At 40.0% G+C, this 21,855-nt stretch overlaps 1 protein-coding gene across 1 annotated transcript; it reads right to left on the bottom strand.

Annotated features, from left to right (window-relative positions):
- Positions 1-13,606: 13,606 nt before the first annotated feature.
- On the bottom strand, positions 13,607-19,247 carry LOC122701001 (double-headed protease inhibitor, submandibular gland-like). Its single transcript, XM_043914023.1, has 6 exons — positions 19,113-19,247; positions 18,364-18,395; positions 17,141-17,262; positions 15,595-15,637; positions 14,219-14,331; positions 13,607-13,773 (listed from the first exon to the last, which is right to left on the bottom strand). Exons 1-6 carry the CDS (start codon positions 19,177-19,179, stop codon positions 13,716-13,718), a joined length of 435 nt encoding a protein of 144 aa, XP_043769958.1. The 5' UTR covers positions 19,180-19,247; the 3' UTR covers positions 13,607-13,715.
- Positions 19,248-21,855: the final 2,608 nt, after the last annotated feature.

The following is a 21,855-nucleotide window of genomic DNA, read 5'->3' as shown; positions in this document are numbered from 1 at the left end:
ATCTCTTCAAGAAAATTAGAGATAAAGGGAACATTTCATGCAAAGATGGTCACAATAAAGGACAGAAATGGCATGGGCCTAACAGAAGCAGAAGATACTAAGAAGAGGTGACAAGAATACACAGAAAAACTATACAAAAGAGATCTTCATGACCCAGATAACTTGAACCAGACGTCCTGGAATGCTAAGTCAAATGGGCCTTAGGAAACATCACTACAAACAAAGCTAGTGGAGGTGATGGAATTCCAGTTGAACTATTTCAAATCCTAAAAGAGGATGCTGTGAAAGTCCTGCAGTCAATATGCCAGCAAATTTTGGAAAACTCAGCAGTGGCCACAGGACAGGAAAAGGTCCATTTTCATTCCAATCCCAAAGAAAGGCAATGCCAAAGAATGTTCAAACTACCACACAGTTGCACTCATCAAACACAATAGTAAAGTAATGCTCAAAATTCTCCAAGCCAGATTTCAACAGTACATGAACTGTGAAGTTCTGGATGTTCAAGCTGGTTTTAGAAAAGGCAGAGGAACCAGAGATCAAATTGCCAACATCCGTTGGATTGTTGAAAAAGCAAGAGAGTTCCAGGAAAACATCTACTTCTGCTTTATTGACTATGCCAAAGCCTTTGACTGTGTGGATCACAACAAACTGTAAAATTCTTAAAGAGATGGGAATTCCAGACCACCTGATGTACCTCTTGAGAATGCTGAATGTAGGTCAGGAAGCAACAGTTAGAACTGGACATGGAACAACAGACTGGTTCCAAATTGGGAAAGGAGTACATCAAGGCTGTATATTGTCACCCTGCTTATTTAATTTATATGCAGAGTACATCATGAGAAATGCTGGGCTGGAAGAAGCACAAGCTGGAATCAAGATTGTTGGGAGTAATATCAATAACCTAATTATGCAGATGACACCAACCTTATGGCAGAAAGTGAAGAAGAACTAAAGAGCCTCTTGATGAAAGTGAAAGAGGAGAGTGAAACCGTTGCCTTAAAACTCAACCTTCAGGAAAACTAAGATCATGGCATCTGGTCCCATCACTTCTTGGCAAATAGATAGGGAAACAGGGGAAACAGTGTCTGACTTTATTTTTCTGGGCTCCAAAATCACTGCAGATGGTGGCTGCAGCCATGAAATTAAAAGACGCTTACTCCTTGGAAGGAAAGCTATGACCAACTGTTGGGGTCCTTTAATGGACCGGAACCTTGTGGTACGGAGTCGACGATAAGAAAGTGAAAGAGAGAAAGAGGCTGATATCCCTTGGTTTATGCAGAGGAACAATAAAGTCCTTGACACAGGACTTGCATCGTTCACGAAGGCACCAGGCGCCCTCTCGAGGGGGTCTTAGAAGCCCGGGAAGAAAAGTGAGCATGACGGGTCTCCACGCTCCAGAGAGTCAGCCAGAAAAAGAGAGAGAGAGAGAGAGACAAAAAAGACCCGGAGACCTAAGCTCTGATGGAGCAAAGGTGCTTTAATGATTTTTCTATGAGTATATATAGGCTGCAGTACAAGAAACTTCTTTCAGGAATGATAGAGATCAGAAAACCAAATGTACAGCAACCGTTACCAAGGGAACAAGGGGTAATGTTAGTCACAAGGTCAGGAGACAATCTATATCTCAAGAAAGGGGAAGGAGATTAAGCTGTTTTGTCCTAAGGAGAATGTTTACTAAAGGAGAACTCATGCTTGCCTCACACAATGACCTCAGTCCCTGGGAGCAGCGTGCTGTTCCGCTTGAAGAGGGACAAAGGACTCATGAGAGACAGCATGTAGGAATCCTCCCGTCAAACATTCCCTGACAACCAACCTAGACAGCATATTAAAAAGCAGAGACATTACTTTGCCAACAAAGGTTCATCTAGTCAAGGCTATGGTTTTTCCAGTAGTCATGCATGGATGTGAGAGTTGGACCATAAAGAAAGCTGAGTGCCGAAGAATTGATGCTTTTGAACTGTGGTGTTGGAGAAGACTCTTGAGAGTCCCTTGGACTGCAAGGAGATCAGTCCTGTGTGTTCACTGGAAGGACTGATGCTGAAGCTGAAACTCCAATACTTTGGCCACCTGATGCGAAGAACTGACTCATTTTGAAAAGACCCTGATTCTGGGAAAGATTGAGGGCAGGAGGAGAAGGGGACGGCAGAGGATGAGATGGTTGGATGGTATCGCCGACTCAATGGACATGAGTTTGGGTAAACTCTGGAAGTTGGTGATGGACAGGGAGGCCTGACGTGCTGCTGTCCATGGGGTGGCAAAGAGTCGGACATGACTGAGCGACTGCACTGACTGAATTGAAGGGAACATCATGCAAAGATGGGCACAATAAAGGACAGAAATGGTATGGACCTATCAGAGGCAGACGTTATTAAGAAGAGGTGGCAAGAATACACTGTAGAACTATACAAAAAAGATCTTCATTACCCAGATAACCACGATGGTGTGATCATGAACCAGACGTGGAACACTGCTGCTGCTGCTAAGTCTCTTCAGTCATGTCCAACTCTGTGCAACCCCATAGATGGCAGCCCACGAGGCTCCCCCGTCCCTGAGATTCTCCAGGCAAGAACACTGGAGCGGGTTGCCATTTCCTTCTCCAATGCATGAAAGTGAAAAGTGAAAGTGAAGTCGCTCAGTCATGTCCGACTCTTAGCGACCTCATGGACTGCAGCCTACCAGGCTCCTCTGTCCATGGGATTTTCCAGGCAAGAGTACTGGAGTCGGGTGCCATTGCCTCCTCCGTGGAACACCCTACTGGCTCCCAGTTGGGAAAGGAGTATGTCAAGGCTGTATATTGTCACCTTGCTTATTTAACTTATATGCAGAGTACTTCATGCGAAATGCCAAACTGGGTGAAGTGTAGGCTGTAATCAAGATTGCCAGGAGAAGTATCAATAATCTCAGATATGCACATGACCCCACCCTTATGGCAGAAAGCAAAGAGGAACTACAGTGTCTTGGTAAAGTAAAAGACAGTGAAAAGGTGGTTTAAAATGTAACATTCAAAAACTAAAATCGTGGCATCTGGTCCTGTCACTTCATGGCAAATAGATGGGGAAACAGTGGAAACAGTTACAGACTTTATTTTCTTGGGCTCCAAAATCACTCCAGATGGTGCCTGCAGCCATGAAATTAAAAGATACTTGCTCCTTGGAAGAAAGCTATGACACACCTAGACAGCATATTGAAAAGCAGAGACATTACTTTGCCAGCAAAGGTCTGTCTAATCAAAGCTATACATTTTCCAGTAGTCATGTATAGATGTGAGAGTTGGACTATAAAGAAAGCTGAGTGCTGACGAATTGATTCTTTTGACCTGTGGTGTTGAAGACTCTTGAGAGTCCCTTGGACATCAAGGAGATTGAACCAATCAATCCTAAAGGAAATCAGTCCTGAATATTCTTTGGAAGGACTGATACTGAAGCTGAAGCTCCAATACTTTGGCCACCTGGTGTGAATAGCCGAGTCATTTGAAAAGACCCTGATGATGGGAAAGGTTAAAGGCAGGAAGAGAAGGGAATGACAGAGGATGAGAATATTGGATGGCATCATTGACTCAATGCACATGACTTTGAGCAAGCTCTGGGTGTTGGTGATGGATAGGGAAGCCTGGTATGCTGCAGTCCATGAGGTCCAAAGAGTCAGACATGACTGAGAGACTGAACTGTACTGTATCAGCTTTGAAAGTACAGCGGTGAAAAAGAATGGCATCTTCTTTACCCTAATGGAGCTTATACCTTAGCAGGAGAATATCATTAAGCAAATAATCACTCCTGGAAGGCAGACTTGAAGAAGAAAATTTAATATTTGAGGTTCCTGAATTTTGTAACATTCCAGTAATAATCATGGAGGCTCAGACGGTAAAGCGTCTGCCTACAATATGGGAGACCCGGGTTCGATCCATGGGTTGGGAAGATCTCCTGGCAAGGGAAATGGCAACCCACTCCAGTATTCTTACCCGGAAAATCCCATGGACAGAGGAGCCTCTTAGGCTGCAATCTATGGGGTCCCAAAGAGTCAGACGTGACTGAGCGACTTCACTTTCTCAGATTCTCATCCATATCAGCACTGATAAATCAACATTGAATACCACAGTAACACAACATTGTAAGCCATTATACTCCAGTTAAAAAAATAAATCCCACAAGTCTAATACATTGACCAGGTAAAAGTGAAGCAAACTTTCCTAGTGAAAGTGAAAGTTGCTCAGTCGTGTCCAGCTCTTTAAGACCCCATGGACTATACAGTCCGTGGAATTCTCCAGGCCAGAATACTGGAATGGGTAGCTGTTCTCTTCTGCAGGGTATCCTCCCACCCCAGGGATAGACCCCAGTCTCCTGCATTGCAGGTGGATTCTTTACCAGCTGAGCTATATCAGACTGAGAAATCAAACATTAAATTCCACACTAACACAATATTGGAAGCCAATTATACTCCAATTAAAAAAATAAATAAGTCCCACAAGTCTAATACATTGATTAGGTAAAAGTGAAGCAAACTTTCCTAGTGAAAGTGAAAGTTACTCTGTCGTGTCCAACTCTTTAAGACCCCATGGACTATACAGTTAAATAAAAGGAACTGGGGTCACAATGATATTCTCCTGCCAAGGTATAAGCTCCATTAGGGTAAAGAAGATGCCATTTTTTTTCACTGCTGACTTTCAATGCCTATACAGTACAGTTCAGTTGCTCAGTCATATCTGACTCTTTGCAACCCCATGTTAAATAAAAGGAATTGCATGTTATTACCATGTGACTCTGTTTAATAGATGCAGAAATAAGATAACATAGAAAGATCTACAAACAGTATTTAAACCTAAAGCTCATAGAAGAAAAAGTAAAACATAGGAAAGAAATCAGACTGAAATATTTCTGGCTTTTCCAATGACCGCCAAATTCCAATTGAACTAATATTACCAGTGGATAGTAGGTAAGACTGAGGGATCAGTGGTCATGTATGGATGTGAGAGTTGGACTGTGAAGAAAGCTGAGTGCCGAAAAATTGATGCTTTTGAACTGTGGTGTTGGAGAAGACTCTTGAGAGTCCCTTGGACTGCAAGGAGATCCAACCAGTCCATCCTAAAGGAGATCAGTCCTGGGTGTTCATTGGAAGGACTGATGCTGAAGCTGAAACTCCAATATTTTGGACTCCTCATGTGAAGAGCTGACTCATTGGAAAAGACCCTGATGCTGAAAGGGGTTGGGGGCAGGAGGAGAAGGGGACGACAGAGGATGAGATGGCTGGATGGCATCACCGACTCAATGGACATGAGTTTGAGTAAACTCCAGGAGTTGGTGATGGACAGGGAGGCCTGGCGTGCTGCGATTCATGGGGTCGCAAAGAGTCAGACACGACTGAACGACTGAACTGAACTGAATTGAACTGAGGGATCAAAGAATCCTTAGTCTGTGACTTCTTCACCATCTGTCATACCCATGGTTTACTTTCCAGAAGCCACAATTTGGGGCTTTGTCCCTGGATGTCAGGCCCCTATTTCTAGCTAGGAAATGATTCAATTTGTTTGTTCCAATGTCACCTCAAATGAATACTTTAAAAAACTAACTCCTCATTCTGTAGTCCAAGGCAGATTCTTTTTCTTTTTAATTTTATTTTTTTCACTGACATACAGTTGATTTACAGTGTTGTGTTAGTTTCAGATATACAGCAAAGTGATTCAGTCATATGTGTGTGTGTGTGTATCTATATAATATAATACATGGAATATATGTATTCTTTTTCAGAGTCTTTTCCACTATAGGTTATTACACGATATTGAATGTAGTTCCCTGTGCTATGCAACAGGTTCCATTGTCTATCTCATATATAGTGGTGTGTATCTGTTAGTCTGAATCTCAGATTTTATCCCTCCCTCCTCCTCCTGCTTTGGTCACAGTAACTTTGTTCTCTACATCTGTCTGTCTGTTTTTTTAAAATAAGTTCATTTGTATATTTTTTAAAGTTTTCACATCTAAGTGATATCTTATTATATTGATCTGATATTTATCTTTCGCTATCTGACTTGCTTCTTTTAGTATGATAACTCTAACTACATCCATGTGGTATTATTTCATGGCTCTTTATTTTAACGTAATGACTGCATAGTATTCCTTTGTATGCATGCACCACACCTTCTTTACTCATTCGTCTGTCAGTGGACGTTTAGCTTGCGTCCACGTTTGGGCTACTGTGAACGGTGCTGCTGTGAGCATAAGGCGCGTGTGTCTTTTTGAATTATAGTTTTTTCCAGATGGATGTTCAAAAGTGGGATTGCTAGATCATATGATCGATCTATTTTTAGTTTTTTAAAGAGTCTCCATATTGTTCTCTATAGTGACTGCATCAGTTTGTATCCCCACCAACAGTGTAAGTGTGTTGTTGTTTTTTTTCCACTCCATCTCCAGAGTTTTTAATGATGGCCATTCTGTCTGGTGTGTGGTGTAGAGTTTTTAGCAATGGCCATTATGACTGGTGTGAGGTTCATTGTAGTTCTGATCAATTTGTATTTTTCTAATGATGAGCGGTGTTGAGCATCTTTTTATGTGCCTGTTGGCCATCTCTATGTCTTCTTTGGAGAAATGTCTATTTATGTCTTCTGCCCATATTTTGATTTAGTTGTTTGGGTTTTTTTTTAATTATTATTAAGCTGTATGAACAGTGTGTATTTTGGAAATTAATCCATTGTCAGCTGCATCATTTGCAAATATTTTCCTCCATTCTGCAGGTTGTCTCTTCATTTTGTTTATGCGTTCTTTGCTGTGCAAAAACTTTTAAGTTTAATTAGGTCCCACTTGTTTATTTTTGCTTTTAATTCTGTATCTCTAGAATAGGTGTCCAAAAAAAAAGGTTTATGTCAAAGAGTGTTCTGCCTATGTTTTCCTCTATGAGTTTTATAGTATCCAGTCTTACATTTAGGTCTTTAATCCATTTTGGGTTTATTTTTGTACATGATGTTAGAGAATGTTCTAATTTCATAATTTTACACATAGCTGTCCACTTTTCCCACTTAATGAAGCAATTGTCTTTTTCCATTGTACATTCTTGCCTCCTTTGTTAAAGATTAATTGACCATATGTGTGTGGCCAAAGCAGATTCTTACTACCTTTAGGGCTGTAAAAATCCTTCATAGGATTCAACCTAAGATTCCATGTTCTCCAGTAGAAAGGAAAGACTCAGTTTCCTCTGTCTAAACCATAGAACTGTCACAATCTAGCCCATTCTCTAATCAATTATAACACCACTGCAATACCAAGATGCCTTTCTTTAGATCCCCAGAGGTTTTCCTCCCATTAGAGAAAAGGCACCACACAAGTAATCAGTCTCATTCTGGGCTGTAAATTCTTTCCCTTCTCAAGTGTTTTATGGAAGCCACAGGACAGCATTGTCCAGACTTGCATATCTGCCTAGGAAAATTTTGTTTAGACAAAAACAGTTTATGTAAGTAAACTCACTTTTTCAACTTATAGGTTAAAAAAAGAAAATTATGTAACTGTTTTATAATTATTGTTTTAAAACATAAGTAATGTACTCTATAGTCTATCTACCATATACTACATTCTACAATATGTTGTTGTCATTCAGTTACCAAGTCATGTCTGACTCTCTGTGACCCCATGAGCTGCAGCATGCCAGGCTTCCCTGTCCTTCACCATCTCCCTGAGTTTGCTCAAATTCATGTAAATTGACTTAGTAATGCCATCCAACCATCTTATGCTCTGTCGCCCCCTCTCTTGCCTTTAGTCTTTCCCAGCATCAGGGTCTTTTCAGTGAGTTGGCTCTTTGCATCAGGTGGCCATAGTATTGGAGTTTCAGCTTTAGCATCAGTCCTCGCAGTGAACATTTAGGGTTGATTTCCTTTAGGATTGACTGATTTGATCTCCTTGCTGTCCAAGGGACTCTCAAGAGTCTTCTCCAGCACCACAGTTCAAAAGCATCAATTCTTTGGCTCTCAGCCTTTTTTATTATCCAGCTCTCACATCCATACATGACTACTGGAAAAACCATAACTTTAACTTTACGGACCTTTGTTGGCAAAGGGATGTCTCTGATTTTTAATATGCTGTCTAGGCTTATCATAGCTTTTCTTTCAAGGAGCAAGTATCTTTTAATTTTATTTCATGGCTATAATCACTGTCTGCAGTGATTTTGGAGCCCCCCCCCCGTCCCCCCCCCCCCCCCGGCCAAAAATAACCTGTCACTGTTTCCACTTTCTTCCCATCTGTTTGCCATGAAGTGATGGGACCAGATGCCATGATCTTAGTTTTTGAATGTTGAGTTTTAAGCAAGCTTTTTCACTCTTCTTTTTCACCTTCATCAAGAAGTTCTTTAGTTCTTCACTTTCTGCCATTAAAGTGGTATCATCTACATATCTGAGGTTGTTGATATATTTCCTGGCAGTCTTGATCCCAGCTTGTGATTCATTCAGCTTAGTATTTCACATGATGTACTCTGCATATAAATTAAATAAACAGGGTGACAATATACAGCCTTGACATACTCCTTTCCCAATTTTGAACCAGTCTGTTGTTCCCTGTCCAGTTCTGACTATTGCTTCCTGTCCTGCATGCAGGTTTCTCAGAAGGCAGGTAATGTGGTCTGGTATTCCCATCTCTTTTTTAGAATATTCCAGAGTTTGTCATGATCCACACAGTCAAAGGCTTTAGCATAGTCAATGAAGCAGATTTTTTTTGGAATTCCCATGTTTGTTCTATGATCCAACTTATGTTGGTAATTTGATCTTTGCATCCTCTGCCTTTTCTAAATCCAATCTGAAGTTCTCAGTTCATGTACTGGTGAAGCCTAGCTTAGAGAATTTTGAACATATGAAATGAGTGCAATTGTGCAATAGTTTGAACATCCTTTGGTATTGCCTTTCTTTGGAATTGGAATGGGAACTGACCTTTTCCAGTCCTGTGGCCACTGCTGAGTTTTCCAGATTTGCTGGCATATTGAGTGCAGCACTTTCACAGAATCATCTTTTAGATTTGAAATAGTTCAACTGGAATTCCATCATCTCTTCTAGCTTTGTTCATAGTGATGCTTCCTAAGGCCCACTTGAATTCACACTCCAGAATGTCTGGCTCTAGATGGGTGACCACACCATCATGGTTATCTGGGTCATTAAGTAGAAAGGAAAGTTTTGTGTTTGTTTGTTGTTGTTGCTGTTTCATTTTTTAAGAACTTTTTGTACAGTCCTGTGTATTCTTGCCACCTCTTCTTAATCTCTTCTGCTTCTATTAGCTCCTTCCCATTTCTGTCTTTATCGTGCCCAACTGCCAAGTAGAAGTCACTCAGTCATGTCTGACTCTTTGACACCCCATGGACTGTATGGATTATACAGTCCCGAAATTCTCCAGGACAGAATACTAGAATGGGTAGCTTTTCCCTTCTCCAGGGAATCTTCCCAACCCAGGGATTGAACCCAGATCTCCCACATTGCAGCAGATTCTTTACCAACTGAGCCACAAAGGAAACCCTTATTGTCCCCATCTTTGCATGAAATGTTCCCTTCGTGTCTCTAATTTCCTTGAAGAGATCTCTAGTCTTTCCCATTCTATTGTTTTTCTCTATTTCTTTGCATTGTTCACTTAAGAAGACTTTCTTATCTCCCCTTGCTCTTCTTTGGAACATTGCATTCAGTTGGGTATGTCTTTCCCTTTCTCCTTTGTCTTTTGCTTCTCTTCTCTTCTCAGCTATTTGTAAGGCCTCCTCAGACAACCACTTCACCTTCTTGCATTTCTTTTTGTTGGGGATGGTTTTGTTCATCACCTCTTGTACAGTGTTACAAACCTCTGTCCATAGTTCTTCAGGGACTCTATCAGATCTAATCCCTTGAATCTATTCATCACTTCCACTGTATAATCATAAGGGGTTTGATGCTGGGAAAGATTGAAGGTGGGAGGAGAAAGGGACAACAGAGGATGAGATGGTTGGATGGCATCACTGACTCGATGGACATGAATTTGAGTAAGCTCTGGGAGTTGGTGATGGACAGGGAAGCCTGATGTGCTGCAGTCCATGGGGTCACAAAGAGTCGGACATGACTGAGTGACTGAACTGAACTGACACCTGAATGGCCTAGTGGTTTTCCCTACTTTCATCAATTTGAGCCTGAATTTTGCAATAAGAAGCTGATGGTCTGAGCCACAGTCAGCTCAAGGTCTTGTTTTTGCTGACTGAATAGAGCTTCTGCAGCTTGGGCAGCAAAGAGTATAATTGATCTGATTTCAGTATTGACCATCTGGTAATGTCTATGTGTAAAGTCATCTCTTCTGTTGTTGGAAGATGTTTGCTATGACCAGTGCATTCTTTTTGCAAAACTCTGTTAACCTTTTCCTCCTCCATTGTGTACTCCAAGGCCAAACTTACCTGTTACTCCAGGTATGTCTTGCGTTTGCATCCCAGTCCCCTGTGGGGACTTTTGCATTCCAGTCTCTGTGATGAAAAGGACATCATTTTTTGGTGTTAGTACTAGAAGTTCTTGTAGGTCTTCATAGAACCGTTCAGCTTCAGCTTCTTTGGCATTAGTGGTTGGGGCATAGACTTGGATTACTGTGATGTTGAATGGTTTGCCTTTGAAACATATGGATATCATTCTGTGGTTTTTGAGACTGCACCCATTTCTTCTAAGGGATTCTTGCCCACAGTAGTAGATATAATGGTCATCTGAATTACATTCACCCATTCCCATCCATTTTAGTTCACTGTTTCCTAAAATGTTGATGTTCACTCTTGCCATCTCCTGTTGGATCACATCCAATTTACCTTGATTCATGGACCTAATATTTCAGGTTCCTATGCAATATTGTTCTTTACAGCATCAGACTTTACTTTCACCACCTGATACATCCACACCTGGGTGTCCTTTCTGCTTTGGCTCAGCCTCTTCATTGCCTCTAGAGCTATCTTTCCTCTCTTCTCCAGTAGTGTACTGGACACCTACTGACCCGGGAGACTCATCTTTCAGTGTCCTATCTTTTTACCTTTTCATATTGTTCATGGGGTTCTTAAGGCAAGAGCACTGAAGTGGTTTGCCATTCCCTTCTCCAGTGGACCACGTTTTGTCAGGACCTGACTACCAGGCACATGCCCTTCAACTGTTTCACTGAGGTGGAAGACATGGCCCAGTGCCCTGTTTCTCCCACTACAGGTCCTCTTGAGTCTGTAAAGCTTCACCGGCCACCAGGTATTGGTTAATGTGCGGCCCAGGGTCCAGGGCAAAGGCCCTGCTGGTGTTGTTGGCTGAAGCCGATTGATGTTGGAGGATGTCCAGGAACAGAGGGCTCCCTGGCCTGACCATTGCCGCTGGCTTCCCTGGGGCTGATCTGCCACCCAGGAGCCTACAATATGTAGACTTTGTCTTATTGTTGTTTTCAGATAGGTCAATTACTTATTATTATAGGGTCAACCCCCACGTGCCCACCATTCCAGTCATGACCTAGAATGGCCATCAGCCTTTAGGTCTCCCATGTGTTACTTCCTGAATGTTTGTGTCTGCCCCTGCCCTGCTCACCAGCTCCAAATTCATATGTTGAAGCCTAATCCTCAGTGTGATGATGTTAGGAAGTAGAACTGTTGGGGGATGATTAGGTCATGAAGGCACAGCCCTCATGAATGGAATTAGAGGCCTGATGAAACAGAGTCTGGAGAACACACCCTTACCCCTTCCATCACGAGAGGACACAGCAAGAAGACAGTAGCCTGTGGACCTAGAAGTGGGCTCTTACCTGACACCAAATCTTCTGTGCCTTAATCTTGGACTTCCCTGTTTCTAGAACTGTGAGAATATAAATTCCTATTGTGTAAGTCATCCAATCTCTGCTATAGACAGTTTCTTAACAATTTTTTGACTTTATGGTGATGTGAAAGCAATACACATTTAGTAGAAGCTTTACTTTGAACTTTTATATTTTCCTGAGCTAGTGATAAGTAGTATGGTATTCTCTTGTGATGCTGGGCATGAGCTACAGTGCCTAGTCAGCCAGCCAGCCAATCACCGGGGTAAACAGCCCATATGCTGACAACCATTTTGTACCTACACAGCCATTCTGTTTTTCACTTTTCCAGTATTCAGTAAAATACATGAGATATTCAGTGCTGTTGTTTAGTCACTAAGTCATGACTGACTCTGCAATCCCATGGATTGTAGCCCACCAGGCCTCTATGTCCATGGGATTTCCCAGGCAAGAATACTAGAGTAGGTTGTCATTTCCTTCTCAAAGGGATCTTCCTGACCCAGGGATCGAACCTGCGTCTCTTGCATTGGCATGTGGATTCTTAATTTCTGAGTCACCGGGAAAAGGATATTCAATACCTTATTATAAAATAGGCTTTGTGTTATATGACTTTCCCCAACTGTCAGCCAATATAAGTATTCTGAGCACATTTAAGGTAGGTGAGGCTGGTAGATAAGGTGTATTTTCAATATATGACATTTCCAATTTATGATGGGTTTATCAGGATGTAACCCCATCCTAAGTGGAGGGAGATCTGTATTTTGTTATGGCAGCCTGGGCATACTAATATACAAGCTCATTGTGTGACTAAGACTGTCCCCCAACGCTTCAGTTCTTACTGAAATTTTATTAATTCTGAAGTATACTGTTTTTATATTTAGTAATCAGCTGTTTACAAAGTCTGTCTCTTTGACTAGCCTACGAATTCCTTAATGCCACACATGCTTCCCTTTGCCTCATTGTATTCCCTCTCCCCACAAAATGCATTGCTTGACCTCTAGTGACCTTTCTATATGTGTTGTTAGAAAAGTCACACAAATATTTACAGCATAGCTGGAAAGCATTTAACCACTCTGCTAAAAATACATTGTGCTTTGGAAACACGAATTTATAGGGCATCACTGTGTGACTATTTGCAGACTTGCTATTAGACAGTTCTTTACCAAGTTAACTATTTATCTCTGCACACCGTATTCAGCTGAGTACTCTCTGTGGAGACACAGCCATGAGAAAGTTCTCACATCTCTACTTCCTGAGAGTCCAGCACAAAGCCTCATATTTCTCAGGCTTTGTTAGGGACTTCACCATTTAGAGTGTGTATATATATATATATAAAATCTCTTCCCCAACATGAACCGTAAGATACCTTCCTTTGCAGATGCCCACATGTGACTGAATTCTGTTTAAATGGTGATACCTAACAAACTTAAAAACTTTGGTGCTCAGTCGTGTCCGACTCTGCGACCCCACGGACTGTAGCCTACCAGGCTCCTCTGTCCATGATGTTTTCCAGGCAAGAGTACTGGAGTGGGTTGCCATTTCCTGTTATATTATTCCTAGCATGTTCTGATTCATTTATAGTGTTAAGGATTCTCACTCTATCTTTCTCCAAATCTGGATTTTCCACTTTTCATTAGTGTAGCTAAAGGTAATGTAATAGTAATGGTCAGATGCATACTTTGATCCGTGTTTACTTAAAAAAAAATTTTTTTAAATGGGATGCTGAGAGCAGATTCTTTTTTCACCATTGTGTGTATAATCTTTCTAGCTTCCAACTTGAGTAGAAATAGAGGAAGTATTTCTGTATGACTTATAGTTTAGGGAAAGGACCATAGATACAAGAAGAACTGCGTCCACAGAGATAAGCCTGACAGTTTTTCTGCTGGGAATCTTTTATTGAAGAATGAAGTTCCATATACTTGTCCCCATAGCCATCCTAGAGAAACTGGTTTGCTGCCAAAGGAAACTTGGTGCCCTCGAACATCAGGGAGACTCAGAGCATGGTCCATATTTTACAAAATAAAGTGTGCCACGGCTCATCCTACAAGAGAAATCATACTTTTAAAAGGGGGCTTTGGAAATCTTAAATTGAAAGTTGCATCATCTTAGATCAAGCCAGCCAGATGAATATGAAACATGAAACTGAGCAATTAATTACCAAGCTTCAGCATGGTGGAAAAAAGGGAGTTCAATGTACCAGTAAAAGCCAGTGCCAGGAGCCAAAAGCTGTAAGTTTCTCTTTTATCTGCCACTGAATAATATTATGATGATGATCAAGTGTCTCTTTCCCTAACTTCAATTCTTATTGTTAAGCATTTTCTTTTTCTCTCATTTTCTCTCTGTTTCCTTCTTTTTGTAAAATACTATGATTTTCAGGCAGTCATCTCTTAGGTTTCATAGCAGCATCTGGCTTATGTAGCTAAGATGGTTTCTGGTTCTGTGTAAGGGGCTCTTCCTACAAATAAAATACTGAATTAAGCGCTTACACAACAGCATTGCAAAATGAACATCTGTTGCCATATACTGTCCCATCAGATCCACAGTGAGGCATGTACTCCATGGTGCATACTTCTGAATATGTGGTGCACTCAACCTCCCTCTGTTCAAAAAAAAAAAAAATCAAAACATTAAATCATAGAAAAGAAACTTTTTTAAAGCCTTGAGGGGATCATTAGTTCAGAATCCCACTTGGAGAAAGATGTATTTTCTGCAGTTTACATAACCTGACCCAACAGTGGTGAGAATACCATCACAGCAGGAGATTGCTCAGCCCAAGTTCAAGGCTGCCCTCTCATTCTCCAGTGTAGCTGATGAACAGAATCCATCCTGTGGATCCCGTCTGGTGCTTAATTGCTGAACTGTGCTGGCATCCACTTAATTCAGGCCCTCACCGCCTTGCCATCACAGTTACTACCTGCCAGTTTATCACGCAAACCCTAGGCTTACCTGATGTTCCACATTGATGTGAATTTTTTTTTTTTTTGAGAAACCAAATCTGATCTTGTTTAAATATTCAACGGACTCTGTCAACAGAAAGCCCCCTCATGACCCATGCCTATCTTTCTGGTCTCGTCTACCCTGCCTTTTTTCCCGGCTGAATTAAGGATTGCATTCCCAGTGTTTCCCGCCTCTGTACAGCCCTGTGCCTCTGCTTCTTGTATTTATCTTACTTTGCATTTCCTTACCCACTTGATCCATCAGACCGACTCCTCCTCATTTAAGTGTCTGGTTACTTTTGTAAAGGTTCTATGGCGACATTTCTTTCCCTCACTAGTCACAATGGGTTAGGTGCCCCTTCTTAAAATGAGAGCTTCTCTGAACTGTCTTTACTACCACAACCTCATGTTTGCATTCCTCTTATATCACATTTCAAGCTCTATTAAAATGATTGACTTTCCACTCACATAGCTCTTTGCCCCTAAATTATCTCTACATTTGTGTTCTTGAATTTTTTCATGCTTCCCCTCCTCTTTTTTCTTAATTGGAGTATGATTGCTTTACAGTATTGTGTTGGCCTCTGCTTGTTTAAATAACTTTTTTTTTAAAACTGTTACGAGAGTGTTCTTAAGTCCCTGATGGTCTCTTCTTAACCTGCTAATTAGTTGCAGCATTAGAAAATAACCACATGTATGTGAGTCTGCCTCAGTTAAGGAGTATGAATAAAGTATCTGGAGTCTTCCTCTGGGTAAATAAATTATATTTCAGATTTTCTGTTTAGGCTGACCAGGTGTGTTACCTGTGACTACTCATAGTCATAGATAATTTCTAGAATAAATATCTTAAAATAGTTGTTCTCGATGAAAGGGAGGAATTGTTGAAACATTTTATATTAAGGATATGTAAAATTTTTGTGTATACTTACACATTCATTATTATGAAGTTTCCTGAGTTGAGATCCTTTGTCTCTGAAAAAGAAGATTTTACTGAATGGGTAATTCAGTAATTTGATATTTCTTAATCTACAGAGTAAAACATGGTCATATGTCATTCTCTGTTGTCTGACCTGAACTAACTAGTTCTGGTTAATATTCTTCCCTAGTTAGTTAATATTTGCCACTAACATCTTTGATAAATGATCATTTTGAATGATCACAAATAAATGATCATTTGTTTAATCAAACAAGTTAAAATATAAAAAAATTAGATCAACACTAAAAGGAGAGTAGATTGGGCATTTTTAAAATAGTCCATGAATACTCAGATGGAAATCAAAGGTATAATAAAGTGTGTGGATATTTTTGCAGTTTTAAAAGAAAATATTCACATATCCATATCTGGCACTTAGAGTCTGTGTAATTTTGTTATAGTCACTTCTCCTTCCTGAGTATTAGATTTCTTCCTTCTAAAAAGATATGAGATAATATAATCAATCCCATCTCAGTGTTTAGTCTCTGGTATTGTATATTCTGAGGGGTTTTATTTGAATAACACTTGCTATTATATTTGACTATGAATTTTCAGAAAGGCTAGAAAAGAAGGAGGAAAACAATTAAAAGGAAGAAGAGCTCAGTATTTTGAGTATTCACTTTGAGTATTCACTCTGTGTCAGCTGCTTAGTTAAGATTTGACGTGTTTTCTCACAATGAATCCTAAACACTATTATAATTTCTGCTTTACTGAATACAGAAGTACACAGCAGGATGGGTATTTGCCTAATGTCACAGATCTACCAAGCATAGCCTGGATTCTAATCCAGATGTCTGACACAAAAGTCCATGATTTTAACTGCTAGTAGGAAAGCAGTGAGTTCAAGTCACTGGAGTGGCTGGTAATAATCATTGTTATAAAGTCTCCTAGAAGATGTTGTTTATAGTGAGGACTTAATATTTAATGTGTGGGGATGGTGGTGGTGAGGATTCCAACTAATTCCAACTATCTGTCTATACTTCCATTCTCTTCCCTAGACTTTTCCAGACAATCAGAGAAGCAACATGATTTTCCTCTGGGGTGTGAAGGGTGGATCAAAGTGTTATAATAGTGTCCATGGCTTACAGCCCAAATAGCAACAGCTCTCTTCTGAGTTTCCATTAACTGATAAGAAAGATATAACACAGGAGATTCATGAAAGTTTGACCAAGAATATGTTTCCTGCCTGAGACCCAGTTTCCTTAAATGTAATATGGGAATAAAAATGTCTATATGTAATAGCTAATGCTGGAGGGATATTGTGTAATATAGTATACATGAGAATTTTGCTGGATAACAAAGAAATATACATAATATATATTCCTAATATAGTTAGTTTTGTTTTTTTTTAAACAAAGCAATGTCTACAGAGTAGTAGAGGAACATGACAAAAAGTAAGATGTCAAACCATGTTTTCAAAAGCCAAGCAGATTTTGGCCAATGTTACTTTTGTGATTGTAAAGCAAAACAAAACTGGGCTCCAAATTGAGTATTATACTTACCTATTTAGGAAACAGAACATACATTCATTACCGTAAGTTTTCAGATCCATGCCACATATTGGTGCCCATTCCTTTGTGCACGCAATCCCGGCACTTTTTATGTTGTATTTGGTGCAGTTCACCTATAATTGGGACAAAAATAATACTCTGCATTCTGTTCCTTCAATTCTGCCATCATTCTTGTATCTAGATATATCTTATATCTAAGAGAAGAGAGTAGGAAGATTCCTAGCCTCTTCAGCTTTTCAGCAAACATGTCTAGAAGACCTTTTGTGGACCAGGTGCTATGCTGCAAAAATAAATCAGACCTAGAACAGTCTTTAAATGAGAATTAGCAGTTTAAGCAGGAAATATTAGTCTCTCTCTTTTTTTAAAGGTTATAATGAGAGTCCAGTAGAATAGTGAATGTGAAAAATACTTTCAACCTAGATGTCCATCAGCAGATGAACGGATAAGAAAGCTGTGGTACATATACACAGTGGAATATTACTCAGCCATTAAAAAGAACACATTTGAATCAGTTCTAATGAGGTGGATGAAACTGGAGCCTATTATACAGAGTGAAGTAAGCCAGAAAGAAAAACACCAATACAGTATACTAACGCATATATATGGAATTTAGAAAGATAGTAATGATAACCCTATGTGCAAGACAGCAAAAGAGACACGGATGTATAGAACAGTCTTTGGGACTCTGTGGGAGAAGGTGGGATGATCTGAGAGAATAGCATTGAAACATGTATCTTATCATATGTGAAGCAGATCACCAGTCCAGGTTGGATGCATGAGACAGGGTGCTCAGGGCTGGTGCACTGGGATGACCCAGAGGGATGGGATGGGGAGGGAGGTGGGAGGGGGGTTCAGGATGGGGAACACATGTATACCCATGGCTGATTCATGTCAATGTATGGCAAAAACCAGTACAATATTGTAAAGTAATTAACCTCCAACTAAAATAAATAAGTTTAAAGAAAAAATAATAAAAATTTTTTAAAAAGTAAAATAAAATACTACCTAAAGGTAAGAGCTTCCTTTATCTCCTGTTCTTCTTTTGCACAGAGATTCCTTTCAAGAAACACCACCAGAAAAGTAGAGTAGGAACAGTTTTTACCTCCCACGGAATTATTTCAGCCCACTGTGAGTCAATTTAGGTACCTTCACTACTCATTTACACATTCACCCTGATTTCATTTTTACAAAGAGCATGCCAAAAAGGTACTCACCTCTATCCCTATTTGTCGATCACCAGAAGTGACTAGGATGAGATGCATTTTGAGAGAAGGAATTAGAGAAATAGTAAATTATACAGTTAGAAATGCAAAGCTGAATTCATTGTTCACAGTAACTAAAACCCATTTTCCAACTTTTCTTGCCCAGACCAGACCGAAAAGAGGTCACTTCTTTACTCAGGGCCAGCTAAGTGTGAAGTCAGAGAAATATGATCCTGACCCCCTGCCTCCACCAAAAAAAAGATGAGATTGGGGGCAGGAATCTCTGATCACTGGAGAAGGAACTGTAGAGGAATCCAGGAGATCCTGTGGGCATGCCCAGGAAGAGTTGGACTTATGGTCTGAGTTACATAGGTGGTTTCTAAAAGGGCAATCAGAAACCTGAGAGATCTGATGAGGAACTGAGCAGGAAGTTCTCAGTCCTTTTCTTCTCAGCCTCTCCTCCTCTTCCTGAAGGTCTGATTTACCCCTACTCTGTTGATCAGACCAATCTAAATAGATGCCTTCTAAATTTTCTCTTGACTTTAACATTGTATGGGGTTCCCTTGTGGCTCAGCTGGTAAAGAATCCGCCTGCAATGCGGGAGGCCTGGGTTTGGTCCCTGGGTTGGGAAGATCCCCTGGAGAAGGGAAAGGCTACCCACTCCAGTATTTCACTTTCACTTAATATTCTATAATTACTGAAGGCCAGATATATTGCAGTTAACATAAGAGCATGAATATTGAAAAGGAATCCTAACTCACCAGATGGAGTGGCAGCCCATGTCATGGCTGCCAGAGCAAGGATGGCAAAAGTAGTGATGCTGTTCATAGTGGTGATGAATGAGGATATTGTAGAGCCGCTGCCCTGAGTCAAGAAGTTCAGAGAGAAACAGACAAAAAGCAATCTGACAGATGCATGTATATATATATACTCAGAGCAGGGTCCAACCCTCATTAAAATTGCAATGACCAATGACTAATGGCTGTTAATCCAAGCAAGGTTGTTTCTTTTTATTTTTCAAAGAAAGCTTCCTTATTATCTTGAGTAACAGACAGTTGGAATAGTTACATCCTGGTACCAACTACCAGATATTTTCCATAATAATCCTTTGATCTCTCAGCAGGTATAATGGCATGGCTATATTTGAGGACAAATAAAGTCATAGGTGAAGTGAATAGCAAACAGACTTTGAAATGGCATGTAAAAGGTTTTTAAGGTTATTGTGAAGCAAGAATGTTGAAATAGTTCAGAGAAGCGATGAGGACATTTCTTTAAAATGTACTGTAGTAGATGACATTAACAGCACCATAAACCTTGCTCTTCTAGAGTATGAACACATTTTACAGCATTCTGTGAAGGCTTGTTAAATGATTAACCTTATGAAGTGTGGAGGCGAGTATTATTGCTATTTAGCAGATAAAACAAAATCAGAAAGATTAAATATATTCTTTTTAGTCACATTCTTAATAGGAGCGCTGGTCCCTTCCAATTCTAGGCCTATACTTCAAAAAAACAAAAACAAAAAACTAGGATATACTACTTAGGTCACTAAAGTGGATATTTATAATAAAAACCCATACTTTGACATGTTATCTCATGCCTTTTAAGATCATATCATGATATTGTGTGTGACCCGTTCTTCTGCACCCATACCTATAAATATTCTGTTTATCTACATGACCAGTATTTTTTCAATAATACAGGCCCAGTGATTTCCAATTATTTAGCATTTTCACCTCCATTATCTCTTGTGGTCTTCACATCAGTTCTCCAGAAGATGGAGTTAATATAAAGGAAAAATAAATTCACAAAGGACAGATTCAGAGATTGGAGGAGGTAAGCAAATTCCCCAGAATAGATAGCTATTGTGATCTTCACTGAAACCAGATCTTCCAGTTTCAGATCTTACTATCTTCCAGTAATGACTGTATTTGTTTCTAATTTTTTAAGATATGTTTCTCTCATTCATAGTTTTCATTTTCCAATACCACCTCTTTTCTCTCTGAATTCTACAGTTTTAGTTTATTGTAAAAATTTGAATACTTACATTTCGCGTATATTTCAAGGCTTTATCAACATTTGAAATATGTATACCACAATGAAGTGCAATCCAGAAGGCTTTCTGAATGGAGTAAATGGTCATCTTTCCAGGTTATAGTGAAACATCTGTTTAGGGGTACCATGTTCTAAGTAGATAAGAGAAATGAGAACAATGACTCACAGGATGTGAGAACTGGTGAGTCCCAGAACAAACATCTGGATCTGTCGTCTTCAAGCTTTCTGTTGTTGTTGTTTAGTTGCTAAGTTGTGTCCGACTCTTTGTGACCCACGGACTGCAGCACACCAATCTTCCCTGTCCTTCATATCTCCCAGAGTTTGCTCAAGCTCATGTCCATTGAGGCAGTGATACCCTCCAGCCATCTCGTCCTCGGTCACCCCCTTCTCCTCCTGCCCTCCATCTTTTTCAGCATCAGAGTCTTTTCCAGTGAGTTGGCTCTTCGCATCAGGTGTCCAAAGTATTGGCATTTCAGCTTCAGCATAAGTCCTTCCAATGAATATTCAGGACTGATTTCCTTTGGGATTGACTGGTTTGATCTCCTTGCTGTCCTAGGGACTGTCAAGAGTCTTTTCTATCACCACAGTTCAAAAGCGTCAATTCTTTGGCACTCAGTCTTCTTTATGGTCTAACTCTCACATCTATACATGACTACTGGAAAAACCATAGCTTCAACTGTATGGACCTTTGTTGGCAAAGTGATGTCTCTGCTTTTTAATATGCTGTCTAGGTTTGTCATTTTTGTTATTGTTGTCAAATTTAAAAAGGGAACTTTTTCCACACTCAGATGTACTTTTATGAGGCAAATGATAAATAAGCAGATTTTTTTTTTTAAAAAGGTAACTTAAATGGAAGATATATAGGGCTCAAGAGTATTAACATTTCTACCATGCACTTCAAGTTTCCATGGAAATCAATTTGGAAAAGAAAAAAAGGAAGTGAGGCCCTGAGAGGAAGAGTACCATGATGAGGCCGTTCAGTGGATCAGATCTCCTGATTTGAGTACAGGATTCTTCCTGCTACTCCATATCTTCTCGCAAGCACACAGCTCTAAGTCAACATGTCTGGCCTGACTTACTTTCCCAAATAAGATGAGGGAAGATTTGCTACCTGGGTCCTAGACTCAGCTCTCTACTGTTTACTGGGGAGTGCCTTCTGGTCATCCTGTAGGATCTTCCAGGTCAACTTGCTCCCCCAAAATCTTGCTGCTTAATCTCATTTTTAAGCTTCTCTCCAGCTTCACTGTGCTAATAGCTGTCAGTAGTAACCCAATCCAGGAAAATTTAGGAGTCTTCATATCCTGTATAATTTTCACACCATCTAATCTCTTAACAATTAGGTTTTAATTTGTGTATGTGCTTTCCTCTCCATGAAGTTTTGTTTTTTTTTTTTTAACTTTGTTTCATTGATTCATTCCTTTAAATCCAGAGTTTAAGAAGAATGGCCTA

The sequence above is a fragment of the Cervus elaphus genome, chromosome 9, assembly GCF_910594005.1.
Source record: "Cervus elaphus chromosome 9, mCerEla1.1, whole genome shotgun sequence".
Lineage (NCBI taxonomy): Eukaryota > Metazoa > Chordata > Mammalia > Artiodactyla > Cervidae > Cervus > Cervus elaphus.
This window is presented reverse-complemented; position numbering and strand designations above follow the sequence as displayed.